At 46.9% G+C, this 23,124-nt stretch overlaps 1 protein-coding gene across 1 annotated transcript in view; it reads right to left on the bottom strand.

The window, feature by feature from the left end:
* Nucleotides 1-23,124, bottom strand: part of LOC134948044 (collagen alpha-1(I) chain-like) — a 327,117-nt gene that overhangs the window by 70,457 nt on the left and 233,536 nt on the right. The window contains exons 15-29 of the mRNA XM_063935802.1: nucleotides 22,448-22,501; nucleotides 21,072-21,116; nucleotides 20,349-20,402; nucleotides 19,277-19,321; nucleotides 9,645-9,698; nucleotides 8,703-8,747; nucleotides 7,509-7,562; nucleotides 6,148-6,192; nucleotides 6,014-6,067; nucleotides 5,798-5,842; nucleotides 4,214-4,267; nucleotides 3,974-4,081; nucleotides 3,660-3,713; nucleotides 3,167-3,220; nucleotides 1,818-1,862 (exon numbers count right to left, since the gene is read on the bottom strand). Coding sequence (XP_063791872.1) covers nucleotides 1,818-1,862; nucleotides 3,167-3,220; nucleotides 3,660-3,713; nucleotides 3,974-4,081; nucleotides 4,214-4,267; nucleotides 5,798-5,842; nucleotides 6,014-6,067; nucleotides 6,148-6,192; nucleotides 7,509-7,562; nucleotides 8,703-8,747; nucleotides 9,645-9,698; nucleotides 19,277-19,321; nucleotides 20,349-20,402; nucleotides 21,072-21,116; nucleotides 22,448-22,501 — 810 coding nt within the window. The remainder of the gene's footprint in view (nucleotides 1-1,817; nucleotides 1,863-3,166; nucleotides 3,221-3,659; nucleotides 3,714-3,973; nucleotides 4,082-4,213; nucleotides 4,268-5,797; nucleotides 5,843-6,013; nucleotides 6,068-6,147; nucleotides 6,193-7,508; nucleotides 7,563-8,702; nucleotides 8,748-9,644; nucleotides 9,699-19,276; nucleotides 19,322-20,348; nucleotides 20,403-21,071; nucleotides 21,117-22,447; nucleotides 22,502-23,124) is intronic.

Here is a 23,124-nt window from a genome sequence, read left to right as displayed (position 1 = left end):
CTATTCCACCCTGGGTAATCCTACGCAGTGCGCCTAAGATGGCTGCCGCCACTGGTGCCTTGTGAGGGTGTAATACACAACCCCTGGAGGTTATTACCCAAAATGCCTACACCAATCATGCATTATTCTTTCTGTGTCTTTGTCTGTGTGGTTTATCTTTTGATGTAATACTTAAATCTTCTGTATTATGTGCATTGTGTGAGTTCTAGTTGGCGCCGCGGATGGCTGCCTCGGTGCTGCTCTGCCAAGAAGCCTTAGTTTTTAGTCTTAAATGTATAATATGTCTAATGTACAGTTGCATATGTGCAGTATGGACTCATATGTGTAATGTTTGTAATGTATGCTACGTTTTTCCTCCATGTTGCTGCTTGGCGATGCATTGTACAACAAAGAATTCCTAGTGTACGTGAGTACACCTGGCCAATAAAGCTGATTCTGATTCTGATAAACGGGATTACCGCGAAAAATTGGAACCAAGAGTGAAAAATGGGTAAATCTGCTTGTACCCCTTAAAAAAAGTTAAACTAACATCGGATAACAGTATAAAAGTTTATTATTGGTTATAATAAAATTATTTCTGGTACTTTAATTGGGTCAAATGGCTGTCATATGCATTTTTCTTTAAATGGGAAAATATGATAGAAAGTAAAATAAGTGCTCAAATTAAATTCAGGGTTCATTAAAATAGGTATAAGTGTATATTTGGGTCATTTTAGGGGACTTTTTACATACATTACAGCTATTTCTAACCTACATACTTGTGAGCTGCAGATTTCATTTTAAATAAATCCGTTCTGGCTGAGCTCTCATAGGCCCTCATTCCGAGTTGATCGCTCGCTAGCTACTTTTAGCAGCCGTGCAAACGCATAGTCGGCGCCCACCGGGGAGTGTATTTTTCGCTTTGCAGGAGTGTGAACGCCTGTGCAGCAGAGCGGCAGCAAACACATTTTGTGCAAAACAAGACCAGCCCTGTAGTTACTTATCCTGTGCGATGATTGCTGCGACGAATGACACGTTAATGACGTCAGATACCCGCCCAGCAAACGCCCGGCCACACCTGCGTTTTTCCGAACACTCCCAGAAAACGGTCAGTTGCCACCCAGAAACTCCCATTTCCTGTCAATCTCCCTGCGTTCGCCAGTGCGACTGAAAGCGTCGCTATAACCTGTGCAAAACCACAATGCTCTTTGTACCCGTACGTCGTGCGTGTGCATTGCGGTGCATTTACGCATGCGCAGTTTTGCCGTTTTTTTAAATGATCGCTACGCAGTGAACAACGGCAGCTAGCGATCAACTCGGAATGAGGGCCTTCGTCCGCTCCCTTTACCTTACAGATTTATGCAATCTTTATTACTCTAGAAACAGTTTGACAGACCTTAGAAATCATTAACTCTTCATATTACAAATAAGCATTAAATTCTCTCAGTAGGAGTCAGCTGAAAAGAACAAAAACAACTATTTGGAGTCTTAATGTAATGTAACTAATATAATGTAACTACGTTTATTGCGAGGCTTGTTCACCCCACCCGTTACATTTTTACTGCTGGACGTTATTGCGTACTGGTTCGTGTAGAACTAGAAAAGCCAATATAGGCGCAAATACATTCTAGCATGCCAACATTGTGCCCTACACATGTTACCCCCATAATAAATATCACCTCATTTTTGTGTATATGCAATAAGTTATATACTGGATGGGAAATCGGTAGATATATTGGTCGTCTGTGCCACATCAGAGTATTCAATTCATAGGGATGTTCAGATGATATTCACTGTCACTGATATACGTGGTAAACGTTCTGATAAGTATCACTCACCGGAGATCCTGGTGTCCCCACAAGACCTCTCTGCCCCATCCGTCCCTGCAACAGACAGACAATACTCTGTAAATGAGACCCGGGAGGGTGGGAGGGGTTGGCGATGGCGAGCAATAGGAAAGGGCTCACTATACAGAAGACACCCCATACACTTACACTGATATGTGATTACAGGGTGGATGAGCGCCAGATGAATGCCCAGCCGGGTCCTGTCTCAGTGACAGCTCTCACCACTTATACTTAGAGCCTGATAATCCCCACAATGCTAGACACGTCTGACCGGCTGCCTGGGGATCGTGAGGAGATGACCAGCTTCTCTCCTTGGCCAGTGCAGACAACTGCTCCTTCCAAGACACTGCAATATTGCTCTGTACCCCATGCACACTGGCAGAAATATGGGCATGCTTACAGAGAAGACAGGACTAAAGCTCAATCCATCATGCATTTTGGAAGCTTCTATTATGTAGATCATCTCCACTGCCAGCAAGTGATGGGATTTCATGTAGGGGATGTGCAGGGACAAAAGCAAAGCAGGGAGAGGAACTGGGCAGATTGAAGAGCTGGGCAGGGAGAGGAGCCAGGCAGGGTGAGGAGCTTGGCAGGGTAAGGAGCTAAGCATGGGAGGAGCTTGGCAGGGTGAGGAGCTAAGCAGGGGAGGAGCTTGGCAGGGTGAGGAGCTAAGCATGGGAGGAGCTTGGCAGGGTGAGGACCTGTGCCGGGGAGGAGCTTGGCAGGGTGAGGAGCTAAACAGGGGAGGAGCTTGGCAGGGGAGGAGCTGGGCAAGGACAGGAGCTGGGCAGGGAAAAAAGATAAGCAAGGAGAGAAGAGATGGGAATAGGGAGGAGCTGAGCAGGGCGAGGAGCTGGTCAGCATGAGGAGTTAGTCAGAGGAGGAGTTTGGCAGGGTGAGGAGCCTGGCAGGGGAGGAGTTTGGCAGGGTGAGGAGCTGGACAGGGAAAAGAGTTAAGCAAGAAGAAAAGAGATAGGAATAGGTAGGAGCTGGGCATAGGGAGGAGCTGGGCAAGGTGAGGAGCTGGGCATGGAGAGAAGCTGGGCACGAGAGGAGCTGGGCATGGAGAGGAGCTGGGCAGGGTGAGTGTGCTTCTTGCTAAGGATTGTTCCATGCATGTTCCTTGCTGTTCTCATGAATGTGGCCCAGTGTGTAAGTTTAATGAAAACATGGCACCTCCTGATTCCTCCACTTATACTGAACCATAGATATCATGAAGGCCACTAGAAGCGACAGATAAGGACTGATGGTATGTCACATCCCCCACGTTTCGCTTTTATATGTAGTTGTAAATACTGACATGGGTGCATTTATATTGAGCATAGAGCAGTTATGATTACCCGGTTCCCCCGTGGTCCAGTCACGCCCTTAGGTCCATCAGATCCTCGGTTTCCCTTTATTTCAAAGCACAAAAACAAAAACGTTAACCTAATATCTTATAAATTGTGCCAGAATTATTATATTGCTTTAGCAGGTCAACAACATAGAGCTGAGGTGAAAAATATCAATCTGAATCATAAACTGTTCTACTTGGGGTGAGGAGTCGCAAAACACTTTAACTCCCCCAAACTAATACATGGGGCCCCTTCTTCTGTCAGTCCATGGTATATGTCTATACCGAGGACCTTTGCTGGAGATGTGGAGTCATTATTATGGTAGCACAGGAGAAGAGGAGCTAGATCCTGAGTACATGATACCATGGACATCAAATGTAATTCACTATACCCCCCAATTCCCAAGGTGGAAGACCCTATAACGAAATGTCTAATTCAGAGTGATTCAAAAAAACATTCAGCCATCAAAACCGTGTCACCAGGGTTACAAAGGACTAACCTTGGGCCCCTCACTGCCATTTTGACCATGGGGTCCTTTTTGTCCTTCATCCCCCTAAATTGTAGAGAAAGAGAAAATGTTAGCGCCTACATCTATAATATGTGAAGGATACAGCACAGTAAATATCATTTGTGGAATAAGACCCCGTAGATTGTGATTCATCGAGAACAAGGAGGTCCTGAAACCTGTCAAAAATATGGTAGCTTTCGGAGACCAACCGATAAATGATAATTTCTGTAAACAGCGTTGATCTGAAATCCACAAGACTGGTTTAGTCCAGGTCTCTACTGTTGCAAATAGCTAATGAAACCTACTATGGATCCAGTGGAGCCCATAAGACCTTTTGGTCCAGGGAACCCTAGAAAGCCAGGTTGTCCTTGGTTCCCGGGAGGTCCGGTAGTGCCGGTGGGTCCAGGAGATCCCTAACAGGAAGAAATCAGACATAAGCGAAGCTGGCGACAGGATGGAAGGTTTAGCCAATCATTACGTAGCGAAGTGCGCGTCTTAAGGGGTGGGGTGATCATTGACACATACACCCTACTAGTGTTCTGTACCTTCTCTCCTTTGACACCCGGATCTCCTTTCTCCCCATCCGCCGCGGGCCGACCCTGGTAAGATTACCATTAGCAACAGTGTTATGTAGATTATCTCATTTCAGTATTTGCCTCTTATTTTCATATTAATTTATACATTCAGCTAACTCATGTATACTGAGCTTATTGTAAACGCACTAAACGGGGGATAATTATATCTGTGGGTTTGATGAGTTTTATAACATTTATTTAGTGCCTTTGTTATAATTGAATGAATGAACATAAGGGTCCTGATTCTTAGCTAGGACCACAGCGAAAAAGAACAGGTAACTGAGCACCTGGGTAACACCATGCTGCGCTGCAGGGGGGCAGATGTAACATGTGCAGAGAGAGTTAGATTTGGGTGAGCGGTGTCCACAGCTGTAGTGTGAGAATAAAGCTGCCCAGTGTCTGCGGGCTACATGCAGAAGCAGCCGGTATTTACCCTGCATGCAGACATAATACAAGTATGTGCCTCCCTTGCATTGCAGCATGGTTTGTCCAGGCGCAAAGATACTTGCTGATTCCTTTGTTCCCAACTTAAAATCATGCTGAAAGTTGGGTATATAATACCCCTTTTCCACTAGCTCAAAAAACACGGGTAAATGCACGGGGGCGCGCATTTACCCATGTTGTTTGCTAGTGGAAAAGGGTCCGTCCCCGCAAAAACCCGGATCAAGTGACCCGTGAATCCTACCCGGGTAGGACACAGGAATGATCCGGGTAAGGTTGTAGTGTAAATGGTAGCCGCGTCGATGCGACACGGCTCCCGTTTACAATGTATGGAAGGGGCGGCGCTGGGAGATCATGTGATCTCCCAGCACCGCCCCTGCCGCGTCACTAGCAGCGTCACCAACCTGGCAATACGCCGGGTTGGTGAGCGCAGTGGGAAAGGGGGCTGAACACAGGCCGCAGCCGGGTAGCACCCATGTCAGGCTCCCGGCTGCGACCCGTGCTCAGTAGTGGAAAAGGGGTATAACAGTATAATATACATAGACATACTGGGAGTAATTCAATTGTTTGAAAAGTCGGTTGGGTGTCTTTTTTCCCTGTCTATTAGATAAGAAAAAACAGACACCCAACTGACTTTTCAAACAATTGAATACCCCCCACTGTACCTATAATCGCCCCACGCCCCCCTTGGTCCGCTCACTGTATTTCCTATACAGTCCAGCCTTGCAAAATGTTTCCATCATACCTGTATAAAGGCTTAGATACATCAGCTGCCTTTAGAAACGTTTTGTTTTCCTGGCTAAATCTCTATCAGATCCAAGCCCCCATCACACTGTCCTCTAGCCTAGATTCCTCGGCTATGTGGTTACTTTGTAGTACATGGATACAATTAGATTTTGTCTTAAAATGTCTCAAGTGGTTTTACTGCCCCTGTGGGGGGGTAAATGTACTTTGATGTTTATGTGTGCGCGGTGCTTGTATCGGGCCGCTGTGATCTCTCCCCTTTCATTACACATTTTCTGTTTACAATCATTATTTGCACATTTGTGAGACTGTGGTTACAGTGCGGCTTTTGTGCTGTATGGTGGAACGCGATATATACTGTATATATACCTTATCTCCTGGCTGCCCATTTACACCTGGCCATCCAATCAATCCCTGCAACAGATATTCACAGCCAAGTTAAAAACCCATAACCATTAAGCTACATTAATTCATGACGTGATTCACAGAATGCAGCGTGTAAATTTTCTGGGGTAAAACTTGGAAAATGGGAAAAGAGAAACATGTAGCACTCACTTCTGGAAAGGTAAAACCCTCAGACCTTACCATAGGCCCCTCCGGCCCTCTCTCCCCTCGTAATCCCGGAGGCCCCACTTCTCCCTGTAATAAGAACATGGCTGTCAGACTATATCACTATATATCAGCAGAGATGTATTATCAGGGTCATGACTGATCCCTACCATGTCTCCTTTCTGGCCCGGTGGCCCGTCGTCTCCCCTCATTCCCTACAAAGATCAATATAAAAATGAGACGCAAAATTACAGAATTAGCGGACTGTGACTCAGAGAATGGCGCAATGCTGGTGTACATAGTGGAGCAATGTTTTGCTACTGCGTATGCGTATAATTCCCCCTGCACATGTGCCACCATGGTCCTGTGATGGCGGTCGCAGTTAGGATTTATTCACAAAGTGAGTGACAGACAGGGAGCGTTGGTGGGTTGTAATTAGGGTCCGGCCACTGGAATGCAGGCATGTCGCAACCTTTGGGGGGAATGCCACAGATTGCGACTGGGATCCCATACGGAATTAATATGGCTCTGGCGTCTTCATTTTGACGGCCATACTACGCGACTATAGGGCTACTGTTGGAATCTGGAAAAAGGACAATTCAGCAGCTCCTGGAGAAGTAAGCTCTAATGGCTTTAATCAGTCTCCTGGCAACTAGGCAGGTGTGCAGACCAGGAGTTATCAAGCTGGGCTGTGTTCTGACTCTTGATTGCAGCAGCTGAGTTCAGAGCCTTGCTTGGTTTCAGGACTGGGGATGATTGGCTGTTCAGCCTTCTAGGGATTTTCATCTGACGCTCCTTTGCAGGTTGTAATCAGTCTGATTCTGCCAATCATGGCGATTACTTGGATATCTACTATGTGCTGCTCAGTGGAGCTTATTTACCTGGACTATCTGAAAGATCTGCCATCATATCTCCACAGCCCAGCTATTCTGTTCTATTCAGAAAACCTGTTACCTGTCAGCATTTTGGCACTGTACAAGTAACCTGTGAAATTTGGAAGATCTGCAGCATGTCTCCACAGTCCAACTAATCTGTTCTATTCAGAAAACCTGTTACCTGTAAGCATTTCTTCACTGTATAAATTATTTGTGCTATTTGGAAGATCTGCCAGCATGTCTTCACAATGCAACTAATCTGTTCTATACAGAAAACCTGTTACTTGTCAGAAATTATCTAATGTGCAAATTACCCAGCATATCTCTGCATTGCAATTATCTGTGCTATTTAGAAAACCTGCTAGCTTACTCTACAGTGTAAATTACCAGTGCTATTCTGAAGATATGTTTATTGTTTTCCATATATAGTTTTACGATTGTCTAGTTATTTCTATTTAGTTTGTATATAGAGCATTCAGTTTCTTATGCCATTTAGTCTTTCTGTATGAGCACTTTACAATATATGAGAAGACTGAAGAACAAATGAGTTTTTCCTTTTAAAATATTACTGCTTTAAATATAGAGGCTGAACTCGCAGACTTTTCCTTAACCCAATAGTGTCTGACCCTAAGGGGCTCGTAGTAGAACATCATTACCTGGGGTCCTCTTAGTCCAGGTGGTCCACACAATCCTTCTATTCCTCGTGGGCCCTACGTAAAGATAGATCAATAGTTATATCCCTGTATTGGGGGCTCAGTTATATCACTGTATTGGTGGCATAGTTATATCACTGTATTGGGTGTATAGTTATATCACTGTATTGGGGCATAGTTATATCCCTGTATTGGGGGCTCAGTTATATCACTGTATTGGTGGCATAGTTATATCATTGTATTGTGTGTATAGTTATATCACTGTATTGGGGCATAGTTATATCCCTGTATTGGGGGCTCAGTTATATCCCTGTATTGGGGGCATAGTAATATCCCTGTATTGGTGGCATAGTTATATCACTGTATTGGCATGAATAGTTATATGATTATTCTGGGTTGTTTGGTATCCCGAACCCCCTCTATTGTTACTAATAATCTGTCTAGGGATGGATTTAAGGGACAGACCGCCCCACGGCACATTATTGGCAGCCCCCTCCCATCACACCACTGCCCCCTTCTTTTCGGGGCCAGTCCGGATGCCTTGAGAACACCAAAGCAGCCCCAACCTCACTCCACAACCACCTCATGGACCGCAATTTGTTGCTGATTGTCCTACTCTCGTCAGTTGCAAAATAAAAAAAATAAATAAAAAATAAGACGCAATGACAAAAAAAATAATAATAATCACCTGGTCTCATCAGCCTGGTGTGCTGCACCCCCCCCCCCCCCCCCCCCCAGTGAGTGCCGCCCTAAGGCAAGTGCCTACTGAGAAATCCACAGTGAGGTGGTTTATCCCTGTGCAATTATGGTGATGTGCAGGTTTCCTCGGACCAGCTACCCCAATTCCCATGTCTTCCAGAGAGGTAAGTTCCCCTCACATCAGCGGCGCCTCCTCTTTCCTATAAACCTCTTTAATTATCTTCCGCTCTGGAGCTCTGATATGAATGGGCTCCCCTCTGCCTATTGCCACCTACTGGCATTACTCTGCTGCGAGTACGGCCGCCCGCAGGCCCTGCTGTGACACCTGAGCAGTATAGGGGTATCACAGGGTGCAGCGCTGCACCTCATCACCACAGGCTCCAATGTGCGTCCCTGATTCTAATATTTATATTGCAGGTAGCTGGGATTTGTCTGTAATTTGGCCAGTGACCACATGAGGGATTTGTGTCTTGCTCCTAACACGGACCGGTTACATACCCGAGGGCCAGTGTGGCCGGCGACTCCGGGAGGTCCTGGATCCCCCTGATCATGTGGAAGACAAGAAGGAGTAAGGTAATTGGTACTGAAGCAATGATCTGATTGGCCAAAAAATCCGGAGAGAAGAGGCTGCCATTTGTGTATATGCAATTTATAATCCCAGCAATATATAATCCCAGCAATTTATAATCCAAGCAATATATAATCACAGCAATTTATAATCCCAGCAATATATAATCCCAGTAATTTATATTCACAGCAATATAGAATTCCAGCAATATATAATCCCAGCAATTTATAATAACAGCAATATATACTCACAGCAATATATAATTCCAGCAATATATACTCACGGCAATATATAATCCCAGCAATATATAATCCGAGCAATTTATAATCCCAGCAATATATAATCCGAGCAATATATAATCCCAGCAATTTATAATCCCAGCAATATATACTTACGGCAATATATAATCCCAGCAATATATAATCCGAGCAATATATAATCCGAGCAATATATAATCCCAGCAATTTATAATCCCAGCAATATATAATCCGAGCAATATATAATCCCAGCAATTTATAATCCCAGCAATATATAATCCGAGCAATATATAATCACAGCAATATATAATCCTAGCAATTTATAATCCCAGCAATTTATAATACCAGCAATATATAATTCCAGCAATTTATAATCCCTGCAATATATAATCCCAGCAATTTATAATCCCAGCAATATATAATCCCAGCAATTTATAATCACAGCAATATATACTCACAGCAATTTATAATCACAGCAATATATAATACCAGCAATTTATAATCACAGCAATATATACTCACAGCAATTTATGATCCCAACAATATATAATCCTAACAATATATAATCCCACTGCATGCACCATAATTATCTCTGCAACAAGATCTAGCACCCACCTGGGATCCGTTCACCCCTTGTGTTCCTACAAATCCCGTCTGTCCTTGTTCACCCTAGGTGTAGCAGAGAGACAAGGTAGAATATGTTACTATCATTATCTGGTGTACAGTAAGTGCTGGGACTGGAGACACTGATTGGACCTGAGAGAAGAGGAGGATGTGAGGACACGTGACAATCTGACTGCACAAAACCCCCATTATACCGACCATAGCACGTAGCGTTATACCCCCATAGCCCGTAGTGTTATACCCCCCATAGCACGTAGCATTATACCCCCATAGCACGTAGCGTTATACCCCCATAGCACGTAGCGTTATACCCCCATAGCACGTAGCGTTATACCCCCCATAGCACGTAGCGTTATATCCCCCATAGCACGTAGTGTTATATCCCCCATAGCCCGTAGCGTTATACCCCCCATAGCACGTAGCGTTATACCCCCATAGCACGTAGCGTTATACCCCCCATAGCACGTAGCGTTATATCCCCATAGCACGTAGCATTATACCCCCATAGCACGTAGCGTTATATCCCCCATAGCACGTAGCGTTATACCCCCATAGCATGTAGCGTTATACCCCCATAGCACGTAGCGTTATATCCCCATAGCACGTAGCGTTATACCCCCATAGCCCGTAGTGTTATACCCCATAGCACGCAGCATTATACCCCCATAGCACGTAGCGTTATATCCCCCATAGCACGTAGCGTTATACCCCCATAGTACGTAGCGTTATACCCCCATAGCACGTAGCGTTATACCCCCATAGCACGTAGCGTTATATCCCCATAGCACGTAGCGTTATACCCCATAGCACGTAGCATTATACCCCCATAGCACGTAGCGTTATACCCCCATAGCACGTAGCGTTATATCCCCATAGCATGTAGCGTTATACCCCCATAGCACGTAGCGTTATATCCCCCATAGCACGTAGCGTTATATCCCCCATAGCACGTAGTGTTATACTCCATAGCACGTAGCGTTATACCCCCATAGCACGTAGTGTTATACCCCCATAGCATGTAGCGTTATATCCCCATAGCATGTAGCGCAGGGGTGTCAAACTCAAATTCATCGGGGGCCGCATCAGCAGTTTGGTCCCCATCAAAGGGCCGGTTGTATCTGTAGGTCTATGTGTCCACTCTTTATTATCATAAATTAATGTCACTGCATTCAATTATTACTGTTTTTTGTAATAATGTAAGTAATAACTAGCTCTGAAAGAAGAAACATAGTCAGAATAATGACAAGTAGATATTCAAATGTACAATTATTGTACAATGTATTGAAAAATGTTTTTTGGTAACAAACATAAAAAATTTTTTAAACATACAAATATTGCCAAACACTGTTTATTAAACATATGGAAAACACAAGGCCATGTGCCCCCTTTTATAGTGCCCAGCCATCTGCCCCCTTTTATAATGCCCAGCCATCTGCCCCCTTTTATAGTGCCCAGCTATCTGCCCCCTTTTATAGTGCCCAGCCATCTGCCCCCTCCATTTACTTTACTTACCTTTTACTTCTTTCTTTCTTTTACTTCTTTCTTCTTGCTCCTCTCCGCGGCGTCCGCGCGCTCCTCTGATCCCTGGAGATGTCGGGCGGACGTCACGTGATGACGTCACGTCCGACACCCAGGGAGCAGTGCGGGGCAGGAAGAAGTCGGGCCAGGTCCCGGAAGGTAAGTAAATTTTTTTTTTTTTTTTTAACTTGAGCCATTTTTAAAATGAATTTACTCCGTGCAGGCACGGAGTAAATTCATTGAAAAAAAAAAAGGGGAGGCTGCAAGACTGGCGGCGGCACCGCGGGCCATCAGACGAGGTCTGGCGGGCCGGATTTGGCCCACGGGCCTTGTGTTTGACACCCCTGATGTAGCGTATTACCCCCATAGCATGTAGCGTTATACCCCCATAGCACGTAGCGTTATACCCCCATAGCACGTAGCGTTATACCCCCATAGCGTTATACCCCCATAGCCCGTAGCATTATACCCCCATAGCATGTAGCGTTATACCCCCATAGCACGTAGCGTTATATCCCCATAGCACGTAGCGTTATATCCCCATAGCACGTAGTGTTATACCCCCATAGCACGTAGCGTTATACCCCCATAGCACGTAGCGTTATACCCCCATAGCACGTAGCGTTATACCCCCATAGCACGTAGCGTTATACCCCCATAGCACGTAGTGTAGCGTTATACCCCCATAGCATGTAGCGTTATACCCCCAGAGCACGTAGTGCTATACCCCCATAGCACGTAGCGTTATACCCCCATAGCATGTAGCGTTATACCCCCAGAGCACGTAGTGCTATACCCCCATAGCACGTAGCGTTATACCCCCATAGCACGTATCGTTATACCCCATAGCACGTAGCATTATACCCCCATAGCACGTAGCGTTATACCCCCATAGCACGTAGCGTTATACCCCCATAGCACGTAGCGTTATACCCCCATAGCACGTAGCGTTATACCCCCATAGCACGTAGCGCTATACCCCCATAGCACGTAGCGTTATACCCCCATAGCATGTAGCGTTATACCCCCATAGCACGTAGCGCTATACCCCCATAGCACGTAGCGTTATACCCCCATAGCATGTAGCGTTATACCCCATAGCATGTAGCGTTATATCCCCATAGCACGTAGTGTTATACCCCCATAGCACGTAGCGTTATACCCCCATAGCACGTAGCGTTATATCCCCCATAGCACGTAGCGTTATATCCCCCATAGCACGTAGCGCTATACCCCCATAGCACGTAGCGTTATACCCCCATAGCACGTAGCGTTATACCCCCATAGCACGTAGCGTTATACCCCCATAGCACGTAGTGTTATACCCCCATAGCACGTAGTGTTATACCCCATAGCACATAGCGTTATATCCCCATAGCACGTAGCGTTATATCCCCCATAGCACGTAGCGTTATATCCCCATAGCATGTAGCATTATACCCCCACAGCACGTAGCGTTATACCCCCATAGCACGTAGCGTTATACCCCCATAGCGTTATACCCCCATAGCACGAAGCATTATACCCCCATAGCATGTAGCGTTATACCCCCATAGCACGTAGCGTTATATCCCCATAGCACGTAGCGTTATATCCCCCATAGCACGTAGTGTTATATCCCCATAGCCTGTAGCGTTATACCCCATAGCACGTAGTGTTATACCCCCATAGCACGTAGCGTTATACCCCCATAGCACGTAGCGTTATACCCCCATAGCACGTAGCGTTATATCCCCATAGCACGTAGCGTTATACCCCCATAGCACGTAGCGTTATACCCCCATAGCACGTAGCGTTATACCCCCATAGCACGTAGCGTTATACCCCCATAGCACGTAGCGTTATATCCCCATAGCACGTAGAGTTATACCCCCATAGCACGTAGCGTTATATCCCCATAGCACGTAGCGTTATATCCCCATAGCACGTAGCGTTATACCCCCATAGCACGTAGCGTTATACCCCCATAGCATGTAGTGTTATACCCCCATAGCACGTAGCGTTATATCCCCATAGCACGTAGCGTTATACCCCCATAGCACGTAGCGTTATATCCCCATAGCACGTAGCGTTATACCCCCATAGCATGTAGCGTTATATCCCCATAGCACGTAGCGTTATATCCCCCATAGCACGTAGCGTTATATCCCCCATAGCACGTAGCGTTATACCCCCATAGCACGTAGCGTTATACCCCCATAGCACGTAGTGTTATACCCCATAGCACGTAGCGTTATACCCCCATAGCACGTAGTGTTATACCCCATAGCACGTAGCGTTATACCACCATAGCACGTAGCGTTATATCCCCATAGCACGTAGCGTTATACCCCCATAGCACGTAGCGTTATACCCCCATAGCACGTAGCGTTATACCCCCATAGCACGTAGCGTTATACCCCCATAGCACGTAGCGTTATACCCCCATAGCACGTAGCGTTATACCCCATAGCACGTAGCGTTATACCCCCATAGCACGTAGCGTTATACCCCCATAGCACGTAGCGTTATACCCCCAGAGCACGTAGCGTTATACCCCATAACACGTAGCGTTATATCCCCATAGCACGTAGCGATATACCCCCATAGCACGTAGCGATATACCCCCATAGCACGTAGCGTTATATCCCCATAGCACGTAGCGTTATATCCCCCATAGCACGTAGCGTTATACCCCCATAGCACATAGCGTTATACCCCCATAGCACGTAGCGTTATATCCCCCATAGCACGTTGCTTTATATCCCCCATAGCACGTAGCGTTATATCCCCATAGCACGTAGCGATATACCCCCATAGCACGTAGCGTTATACCCCCATAGCACGTAGTGTTATACCCCATAGCACGTAGCGTTATACCCCCATAGCACGTAGCGTTATACCCCCATAGCACGTAGCGTTATACCCCCATAGCACGTAGCGTTATACCCCCATAGCACGTAGCGTTATACCCCCATAGCACGTAGCGTTATACCCCCATAGCACGTAGCGATATACCCCCATAGCACGGAGTGTAGCGTTATACCCCCATAGCACGTAGCGTTATACCCCCATAGCACGTAGCGTTATATCCCCATAGCACGTAGCGTTATATCCCCATAGCACGTAGCGTTATACCCCCAGAGCACGTAGCGTTATACCCCATAACACGTAGCGTTATATCCCCATAGCACGTAGCGATATACCCCCATAGCACGTAGCGTTATATCCCCATAGCACGTAGTGTTATACCCCCATAGCACGTAGCGTTATACCCCCATAGCACGTAGCGTTATACCCCATAGCATGTAGCGTTATACCCCCATAGCACGTAGCGTTATACCCCCATAGCACGCAGCGTTATACCCCATAGCACGTAGCGTTATACCCCCATAGCACGTAGCGTTATACCCCCATAGCACGTAGCGTTATATCCCCATAGCACGTAGCGTTATATCCCCCATAGCACGTAGCGTTATACCCCCATAGCACGTAGCGTTATACCCCCATAGCACGTAGCGTTATACCCCCGTAGCACGTAGCTTTATATCCCCCATAGCACGTAGCGTTATACCCCCATAGCACGTAGCGTTATACCCCCATAGCACGTAGCGTTATACCCCCATAGCACGTAGCGTTATACCCCCATAGCACGTAGCGTTATACCCCCATAGCACGTAGCGTTATACCCCCATAGCACGTAGCGTTATACCCCCATAGCACGTATCGTTATACCCCCATAGCATGTAGCGTTATACCCCCATAGCACGTAGCGTTATACCCCTATAGCACGTAGCGTTATACCCCCCATAGCACGTAGCGTTATATCCCCATAGCACGTAGCGTTATACCCCCATAGCACGTAGCGTTATACCCCATAGCACGCAGCGTTATACCCCCATAGCACGTAGCGTTATACCCCCATAGCACGTAGCGTTATACCCCCATAGCACGTAGCGTTATACCACCATAGCACGTAGCGTTATACCCCCATAGCACGTAGCGTTATATCCCCATAGCATGTAGCGTTATACCCCCAGAGCACGTAGCGTTATACCCCATAACACGTAGCGTTATATCCCCATAGCACGTAGCGTTATACCCCCATAGCATGTAGCGTTATACCCCCATAGCACGTAGTGTTATACCCCATAGCACGTAGCGTTATACCCCCCATAGCACGTAGCGTTATACCCCATAGCACGTAGCGTTATATCCCCCATAGCACGTAGCGTTATACCCCCATAGCACGTAGCGTTATATCCCCATAGCACGTAGCGTTATATCCCCATAGCACGTAGCGTTATACCCCCAGAGCACGTAGCGTTATACCCCATAACACGTAGCGTTATATCCCCCATAGCATGTAGCGTTATACCCCATAACACGTAGCGTTATACCCCCATAGCACGTAGCGTTATACCCCCATAGCACGTAGCGTTATACCCCCATAGCACGAAGCGTTATACCCCCATAGCACGTAGCGTTATACCCCCATAGCACGTAGCGTTATACCCCCATAGCACGTAGCGTTATACCCCCATAGCACGTAGCGTTATACCCCCATAGCACGTATCGTTATACCCCCATAGCACGTAGCGTTATACCCCCATAGCACGTAGCGTTATACCCCTATAGCACGTAGCGTTATACCCCCCATAGCACGTAGCGTTATATCCCCATAGCACGTAGCGTTATACCCCCATAGCACGTAGCGTTATACCCCCATAGCACGTAGCGTTATACCCCATAGCACGTAGCGTTATACCCCCATAGCACGTAGCGTTATATCCCCCATAGCATGTAGCGTTATACCCCCATAGCACGTAGCGTTATACCCCCATAGCACGTAGCGTTATACCCCCATAGCACGTAGCGTTATACCCCCATAGCACGTAGCGTTATATCCCCATAGCACGTAGCATTATACCCCCAGAGCACGTAGCGTTATACCCCATAACACGTAGCGTTATATCCCCATAGCACGTAGCGTTATACCCCCATAGCATGTAGCGTTATACCCCCATAGCACGTAGTGTTATACCCCATAGCACGTAGCGTTATACCCCCCATAGCACGTAGCGTTATACCCCATAGCACGTAGCGTTATATCCCCCATAGCACGTAGCGTTATACCCCCATAGCACGTAGCGTTATACCCCCATAGCACGTAGCGTTATATCCCCATAGCACGTAGCGTTATACCCCCAGAGCACGTAGCGTTATACCCCATAACACGTAGCGTTATATCCCCCATAGCATGTAGCGTTATACCCCATAACACGTAGCGTTATACCCCCATAGCACGTAGCGTTATACCCCATAACAGGTAGCGTTATACCCCCATAGCATGTAGCGTTATACCCCCATAACACGTAGCGTTATACCCCCATAACACGTAGCGTTATACCCCCATAACACGTAGCGTTATACCCCCATAACACGTAGCGTTATACCCCATAACACGTAGCGTTATACCCCCATAGCATGTAGCGTTATACCCCATAACACGTAGCGTTATATCCCCATAGCACGTAGCGATATACCCCCATAGCACGTAGCGTTATACCCCCATAGCACGTAGTGTTATACCCCATAGCACGTAGCGTTATACCCCCATAGCACGTAGTGTAGCGTTATACCCCCATAGCACGTAGCGTTATACCCCCATAGCACGTAGCGTTATACCCCATAGCACGTATCGTTATACCCCCATAGCACGTAGTGTTATATCCCCCATAGCACGTAGCGTTATATCCCCCATAGCACGTAGCGTTATACCCCCATAGCACGTAGCGTTATACCCCCAGAGCACGTAGCGTTATACCCCATAACACGTAGCGTTATATCCCCATAGCACGTAGCGATATACCCCCATAGCACGTAGCGTTACACCCCCATAGCATGTAGCGTTATACCCCATAACACGTAGCGTTATATCCCCATAGCACGTAGCGATATACCCCCATAGCACGTAGCGTTATACCCCCATAGCACGTAGTGTTATACCCCATAGCACGTAGCGTTATACCCCCATAGCACGTAGCGTTATACCCCCATAGCACGTAGCGTTATATCCCCCATAGCACGTAGCGTTATATCCCCCATAGCACGTAGCGTTATACCCCCATAGCACGTAGCGTTATACCCCCATAGCACGTAGCGTTATACCCCCATAGCACGTAGCGTTATACCCCCATAGCACGTAGCGTTATACCCCCGTAGCACGTAGCTTTATATCCCCCATAGCACGTAGCGTTATACCCCCATAGCACGTAGCGTTATACCCCCAGAGCACGTAGCGTTATACCCCATAACACGTAGCGTTATACCCCCATAGCACGTAGCGTTATACCCCCATAGCACGTAGTGTTATACCCCATAGCACGTAGCGTTATACCCCCATAGCACGTAGCGTTATACCCCCATAGCACGTAGCGTTATATCCCCATAGCATGTAGCGTTATATCCCCATAGCACGTAGCGTTATACCCCATAGCACGTAGCGTTATACCCCCATAGCACGTAGCGTTATACCCCCATAGCACGTAGCGTTATATCCCCATAGCATGTAGCGTTATATCCCCATAGCACGTAGCGTTATATCCCCCATAGCACGTAGCGTTATACCCCCATAGCACGAAGCGTTATACCTCCATAGCACATAGCGTTATACCCCCATAGCATGTAGCGTTATACCCCCATAGCACGTAGCATTATACCCCCAGAACACGTAGCATTATACCCCCATAGCATGTAGCATTATACCCCCATAGCACGTAGCGTTATACCCCCATAGCACGTAGCGTTATACCCCCATAGCACGTAGCGTTATACCCCCATAGCATGTAGCGTTATACCCCCATAGCACGTAGCGTTATATCCCCATAGCACGTAGCGTTATATCCCCCATAGCACGTAGCGTTATACCCCCATAGCACGTAGCGTTATACCCCCAGAGCACGTAGCGTTATACCCCCATAGCACGTAGCGTTATACCCCCATAGCACGTAGTGTTATACCCCCATAGCACGCAGCGTTATACCCCCATAGCACGTAGCGTTATACCCCCATAGCATGTAGCATTATACCCCCATAGCACGTAGCGTTATACCCCCATAGCACGTAGCGTTATACCCCCATAGCATGTAGCATTATACCCCCATAGCACGTAGCGTTATACCCCCATAGCACGTAGCGTTATACCCCCATAGCATGTAGCATTATACCCCCATAGCACGTAGCGTTATATCCCCATAGCACGTAGCGTTATACCCCCAAATGCAGTGATATGGTTGTACTGTGCATATCCTGTGCTTCCTATTAGAAGGATCACCCCACGTGGCTGGAGATGGAGGGGTTTTCCATTTTACACCTGATTAACACCAACATAATACAAAAAGAGTTTATAGGAGAAGGCTGTGTGCAGTGCAATGATTGGTCAGTCTGGTGCAATGATTGGTCAGTCTGGTGCAATGATTGGTCAGTCTGGATGAAATGATTGATCAAAATTCAAACTAGTGTAGTCAATTTATTTTAATTAACACACCAAAATGTAATGGGCCCTACAGACATGCCGATCCGCCACGAGGTGCCCGACGGCCGACGGGCGACCCGGCGGCGGGGGGGGGCAGTGACGGGGAGAGTGAAGTTTCTTCACTCCCCCCGTCACGCGGCTCCATTGAAGTGCAGGCACATATGGACGATATCGTCCATATTGGCCTACATGTACAGCCAACGGGGGACCAGCGATGAACGAGCGCGGGGCCGCGCATCGTACGTCGCTGGTGCCTCCACACTGAAAGATATGAACGAGTTCTCATTCATTTATGAACGAGATCGTTCATATCTTTCAAACAAATCGGCATGTGTGTAGGGCCTATAAGTCTGCATCAAGGGGGCTGAGAAAGTGGGTAGGCCCCTGGTACTCGGGGGGGCACTGGAGGGGTCGCGAATCCTACAGTGCAGCATCGTGGTGGGTGCGGTGACACCTCTGCGGCACTCCTGGGCACATAGTAAGACCCAAGCATGACTTACTTTGTACCCGTCTCCTCCCCTTTCCGCGCCCCTGGTCCACACGTATGTTTTGCTGACTTACGGAGCATTCAGTTTGTAAGGTCACTCACCTCTGGACCTGGGGGGCCTCGTGGCCCAGGAACCCCCACCTCTCCCTGCACAGATAAAGTACATTGATTATGACAAGATCATAAGGTAGGATTACCATACTGTCCCTTTAAACCTGGACACTCATAAATTACATCGGGTCGGTGGCTGATTAAAACCAGCTGAAATGTAGGCTTGAAGTCAGCCAGCCCCAGAACCAGTGTAATCCATGAGTTTCCCAGTTTAAAGGGACAGTATGGTAATCCTAACGTAAGGCACAAAGAAGAAGAATATACAAATAACGTGTAAAGCTCTGAATAAATACACAGTAATTACTATGTTTCAGGAAGCAGTTATCACTTTTTTAAAACTATTAAGTGTATATGGTCTGTGGGTAGATACTGTATGGGTGGGTACTGTATGTCATCTCCCAAACACTAGTGAGGAAACAATGGGGGTAATTCCGAGTTGATCGCTCGCTAGCAGTTTTTAGCAACCGTGCAAACGCTATGCCGCCGCCCACTGGGAGTGTATTTTAGCTTAGCAGAAGTGCGAATGAAAGGATCGCAGAGCGGCGGCAAAGTTTTTTTGTGCAGTTTTAGAGTAGCTCAAAACCTACTCAGCGCTTGCGATCACTTAGACTGTTCAGTTGCTGTTTTGACGTCACGAACACGCCCTGCGTTCGCCCAGCCACGCCTGCGTTTTTCCTGGCACGCCTGCGTTTTTCCGAACACTCCCTGAAAACGGTCAATTGACACCCAGAAACGCCCACTTCACGTCAATCACTCTGCGGCCAGCAGTGCGACTGAAAAGCTTCGCTAGACCTTGTGTAAAACTACATCGGCCGTTGTGAAAGTACGTCACGCGAGCGCACTGCGCCGCATACGCATGCGCAGAAGTGCCATTTTTTGCCTCATCGCTGCACAGCGAACATTTTCTGCTAGCGATCAACTCGGAATGACCCCCAATAAGCATGCATTTGCAATTTCATGTGGTGCAGTGCTTTCCAAAAACCTCTAGGTGGCGCTGTTAGTTTACTTGCAGCAAAATCTATGCAATTAAATCAATAAGGAACAGCAGCACCCGCAGTCTTACAATCGGTCCTGGGAGTCCATGAACGCCCTGGCTTCCTTTCATGCCCATGGGGCCCTGCAATGAGAAGTGTCCAATTATCTACTATACAGAATTAAAAAGATCCTAACGTGTGTGTATGTATGTGTGTGTGTGATGATTTAGGGCCAGAAACACAGCCTGTGAGATGGCGGTTAGGAAGCTGATTGGCTGGTAGTTTATCACTCTCCAGTTTATCACTTTCCAAGCGATGATGCATCTAGCCCTTAAGATATTCTTATAATTTATAGCAGCACATATATTATACATGGTCCGGCGTTTTCTTGGAAACGAGGATAAAGTTGGGAGTGCATTTTGCAGATGCTGGCTGATAACAGAGAGCAGCGGCTTACACTTTGCTGATCTAGAACTATATAGTATTATCTGAAGTCCTATCAGCGTATCTCACCAGCTATTGCATCTAGGCAGGGGTAACATTACTTTTTGGTGCTACTGAGGGTTAAAATGAATAAGGTCTACAAAACGTATCCGCTTTAGGAAACGTACTGTCTTACCTTACGCACCCCCCCCCCCCAAATGTAGCCTTTAAAAAATATGGGAGGCAGGGTAACTTTGATGGGATCCCCCCATTACCTGCATCATATGCCGCTACATGTGGGAGGTACAGGTACGGGAGGCAGGACTGGTCCAAAAGTGTTCTATAGTTCAGGTAAGAAATATATATGAGAAATGGTGCTGAGACATTACCTGCACCCCTGCATTTCCTGGCGGCCCAGGTTCTCCCTTCGCCCCCTACAATGAGAAACAGGATGAGAGTTAGTGGAACAGTGTGATTTTTGTTATATGCCTCTGTTCCCCCACGGTCAGGATAAATGTCACCCCAGCATTACTATATTCCCTCCTCCTCATGTAAACACTCTCACAGTGCACCCATCTCACCGATATCCAGGGCAGCCACTGGGGGGGGACTGTGGGGACTGGTGTCCCGGGCCCTTACAGAGAGGGTGGACCTGGCTGCACCAGGCTATAAAACAACAGTGGCCCGATGTGCAGGGAGGACTTCTTAAAACAAGCCTTCTCTATGCATCAGCTCTCACATAGGGGTGGAGCGATGTGGCAGAATCTTTTTTTGGGGGGAGGGGCCCTGTCTATTTTGTCAGTTCTGGGCCCCACAATTTCTGATGGCAGCCCTGCCGATATCCTTTACCCTGACTTCACTCTAACCCAGTGGTTCCCAAACTTTTTTGAATCACGGCGCCCCAGAGCATCAGAATATTTTTCAATGCACCCATAGGTCAAACATTTCTTAGTGATAAATGTTAATAAATGTCAAAAGATTTAAACTAAATATTAACTGTGTTGATATGTCATCCCTAGGCTCAGTGATGTGATGAGGGACAGGATTCACTTCTGTTTGTCCACATATGTTATGACTGACAGCAAGCAGCACTGGTTTGGCCTATTACATTGACCTTAAATAGTTTGAATTGGCACTGGACCACCAGCCCAGGGCACCCCTGCAAGTGCCCTGAGGCACCCCAGGGTGCCACGGCACACAGTTTGGAAACCACTGCTCTAACCACATGTGGTCTGTACTACCACTTACGGCACCCAAGCTGCTCTAACGCTGCAAGGGCAGTCAGCACGGCCAAGATGAGACCATCAGCCATACATCCATTAGCAGAATGCCTCTAGTGGCCAAACTACAGTATAACACACAGCAACTGGAGAGATAAAAGCTAATTGCTGATTGGCTTCTGTGGTTTGCTGCGCATTTTGCAGTCCAGTGCAACGTTAGTAGCTGAGAGTTATACTCTGTTCACAGGGAAAGTTCTGCTGCATTTCCCCCCAAACCAAACCTGTGGTTATTCTCCTAGGCACCAAGGCTGAATGCAAAACAGGGACTGCACAGCTATAATATTCAATCCCTATATTTTTCTGGAAATAAGTTGGTTGTTGGTAAAGACCAAGTGTAAGTAAATAAATATTATTACTTTCCTATCCGGCACATACAGCGGTGATCCTACTTGAGAACAGGTGTAACCAAAAGTAAAGACACTCCCTCAGTGGCGACATATTGCAATGATGGGAAAGTCATGTACGATAACCGCTAAAGTTGTTACCTTTCTTTCTTTGACACCTTTTTCACCAAAGTTTCCAGGAGCTCCGACAAAACCCTATTACAGGTGGACAGAAGCAGAGACAGACATCAGTACACCTGTATATTACACAGTGTCACGATCCTAGGCACGGCGATTCCACAGATACTCCAATCTGCGAATCCCTGCCATGTGACACCGCTACTGGATACCTGAGCGCGTGCGTTAATTTCAACACAATCACTGCCACCAGCCAAAGTACAAACGTTTAGGGTATGACCCAAGGCAAACTTATGGCTTTTGCCTGCACTCAGAATTATTAATATTTTGGTAACGCCTCTCTCAGAGAGTTGGGTTGGATACACAACAGAAAACAGATCTAAAATTGATTAATTCAAGTAAAACACTTCAAAGCTTATGTTACAGAAAAAAGAAAGTTACAAGAATATAATGATAAAAAGTCAAAGGCCCTCATTCGGAGTTGATCGCTCGCTAGCTGCTTTTAGCAGAAGTGCAAACGCTAAGCCGCCGCCCTCTGGGAGTGTATCTTAGCTTAGCAGAATTGCTAACGAACGGTTAGCAGTTCTGCTATTAAATATTTCCCTGCAGTTTCTGAGTAGCTCCAGACCTACTCCAAGATTGCGATCACTGCAGACTGTTTGGATCCTGGTTTGATGTCACATACACGCCCTGCGTTCGGC

This window comes from Pseudophryne corroboree, chromosome 8 (genome assembly GCF_028390025.1).
Source record: "Pseudophryne corroboree isolate aPseCor3 chromosome 8, aPseCor3.hap2, whole genome shotgun sequence".
In the NCBI taxonomy this organism is placed as follows: Eukaryota; Metazoa; Chordata; class Amphibia; order Anura; family Myobatrachidae; genus Pseudophryne; species Pseudophryne corroboree.
Note: the sequence above shows the minus strand (reverse complement) of the source record. Positions and strands in the feature narration are given on the sequence as shown.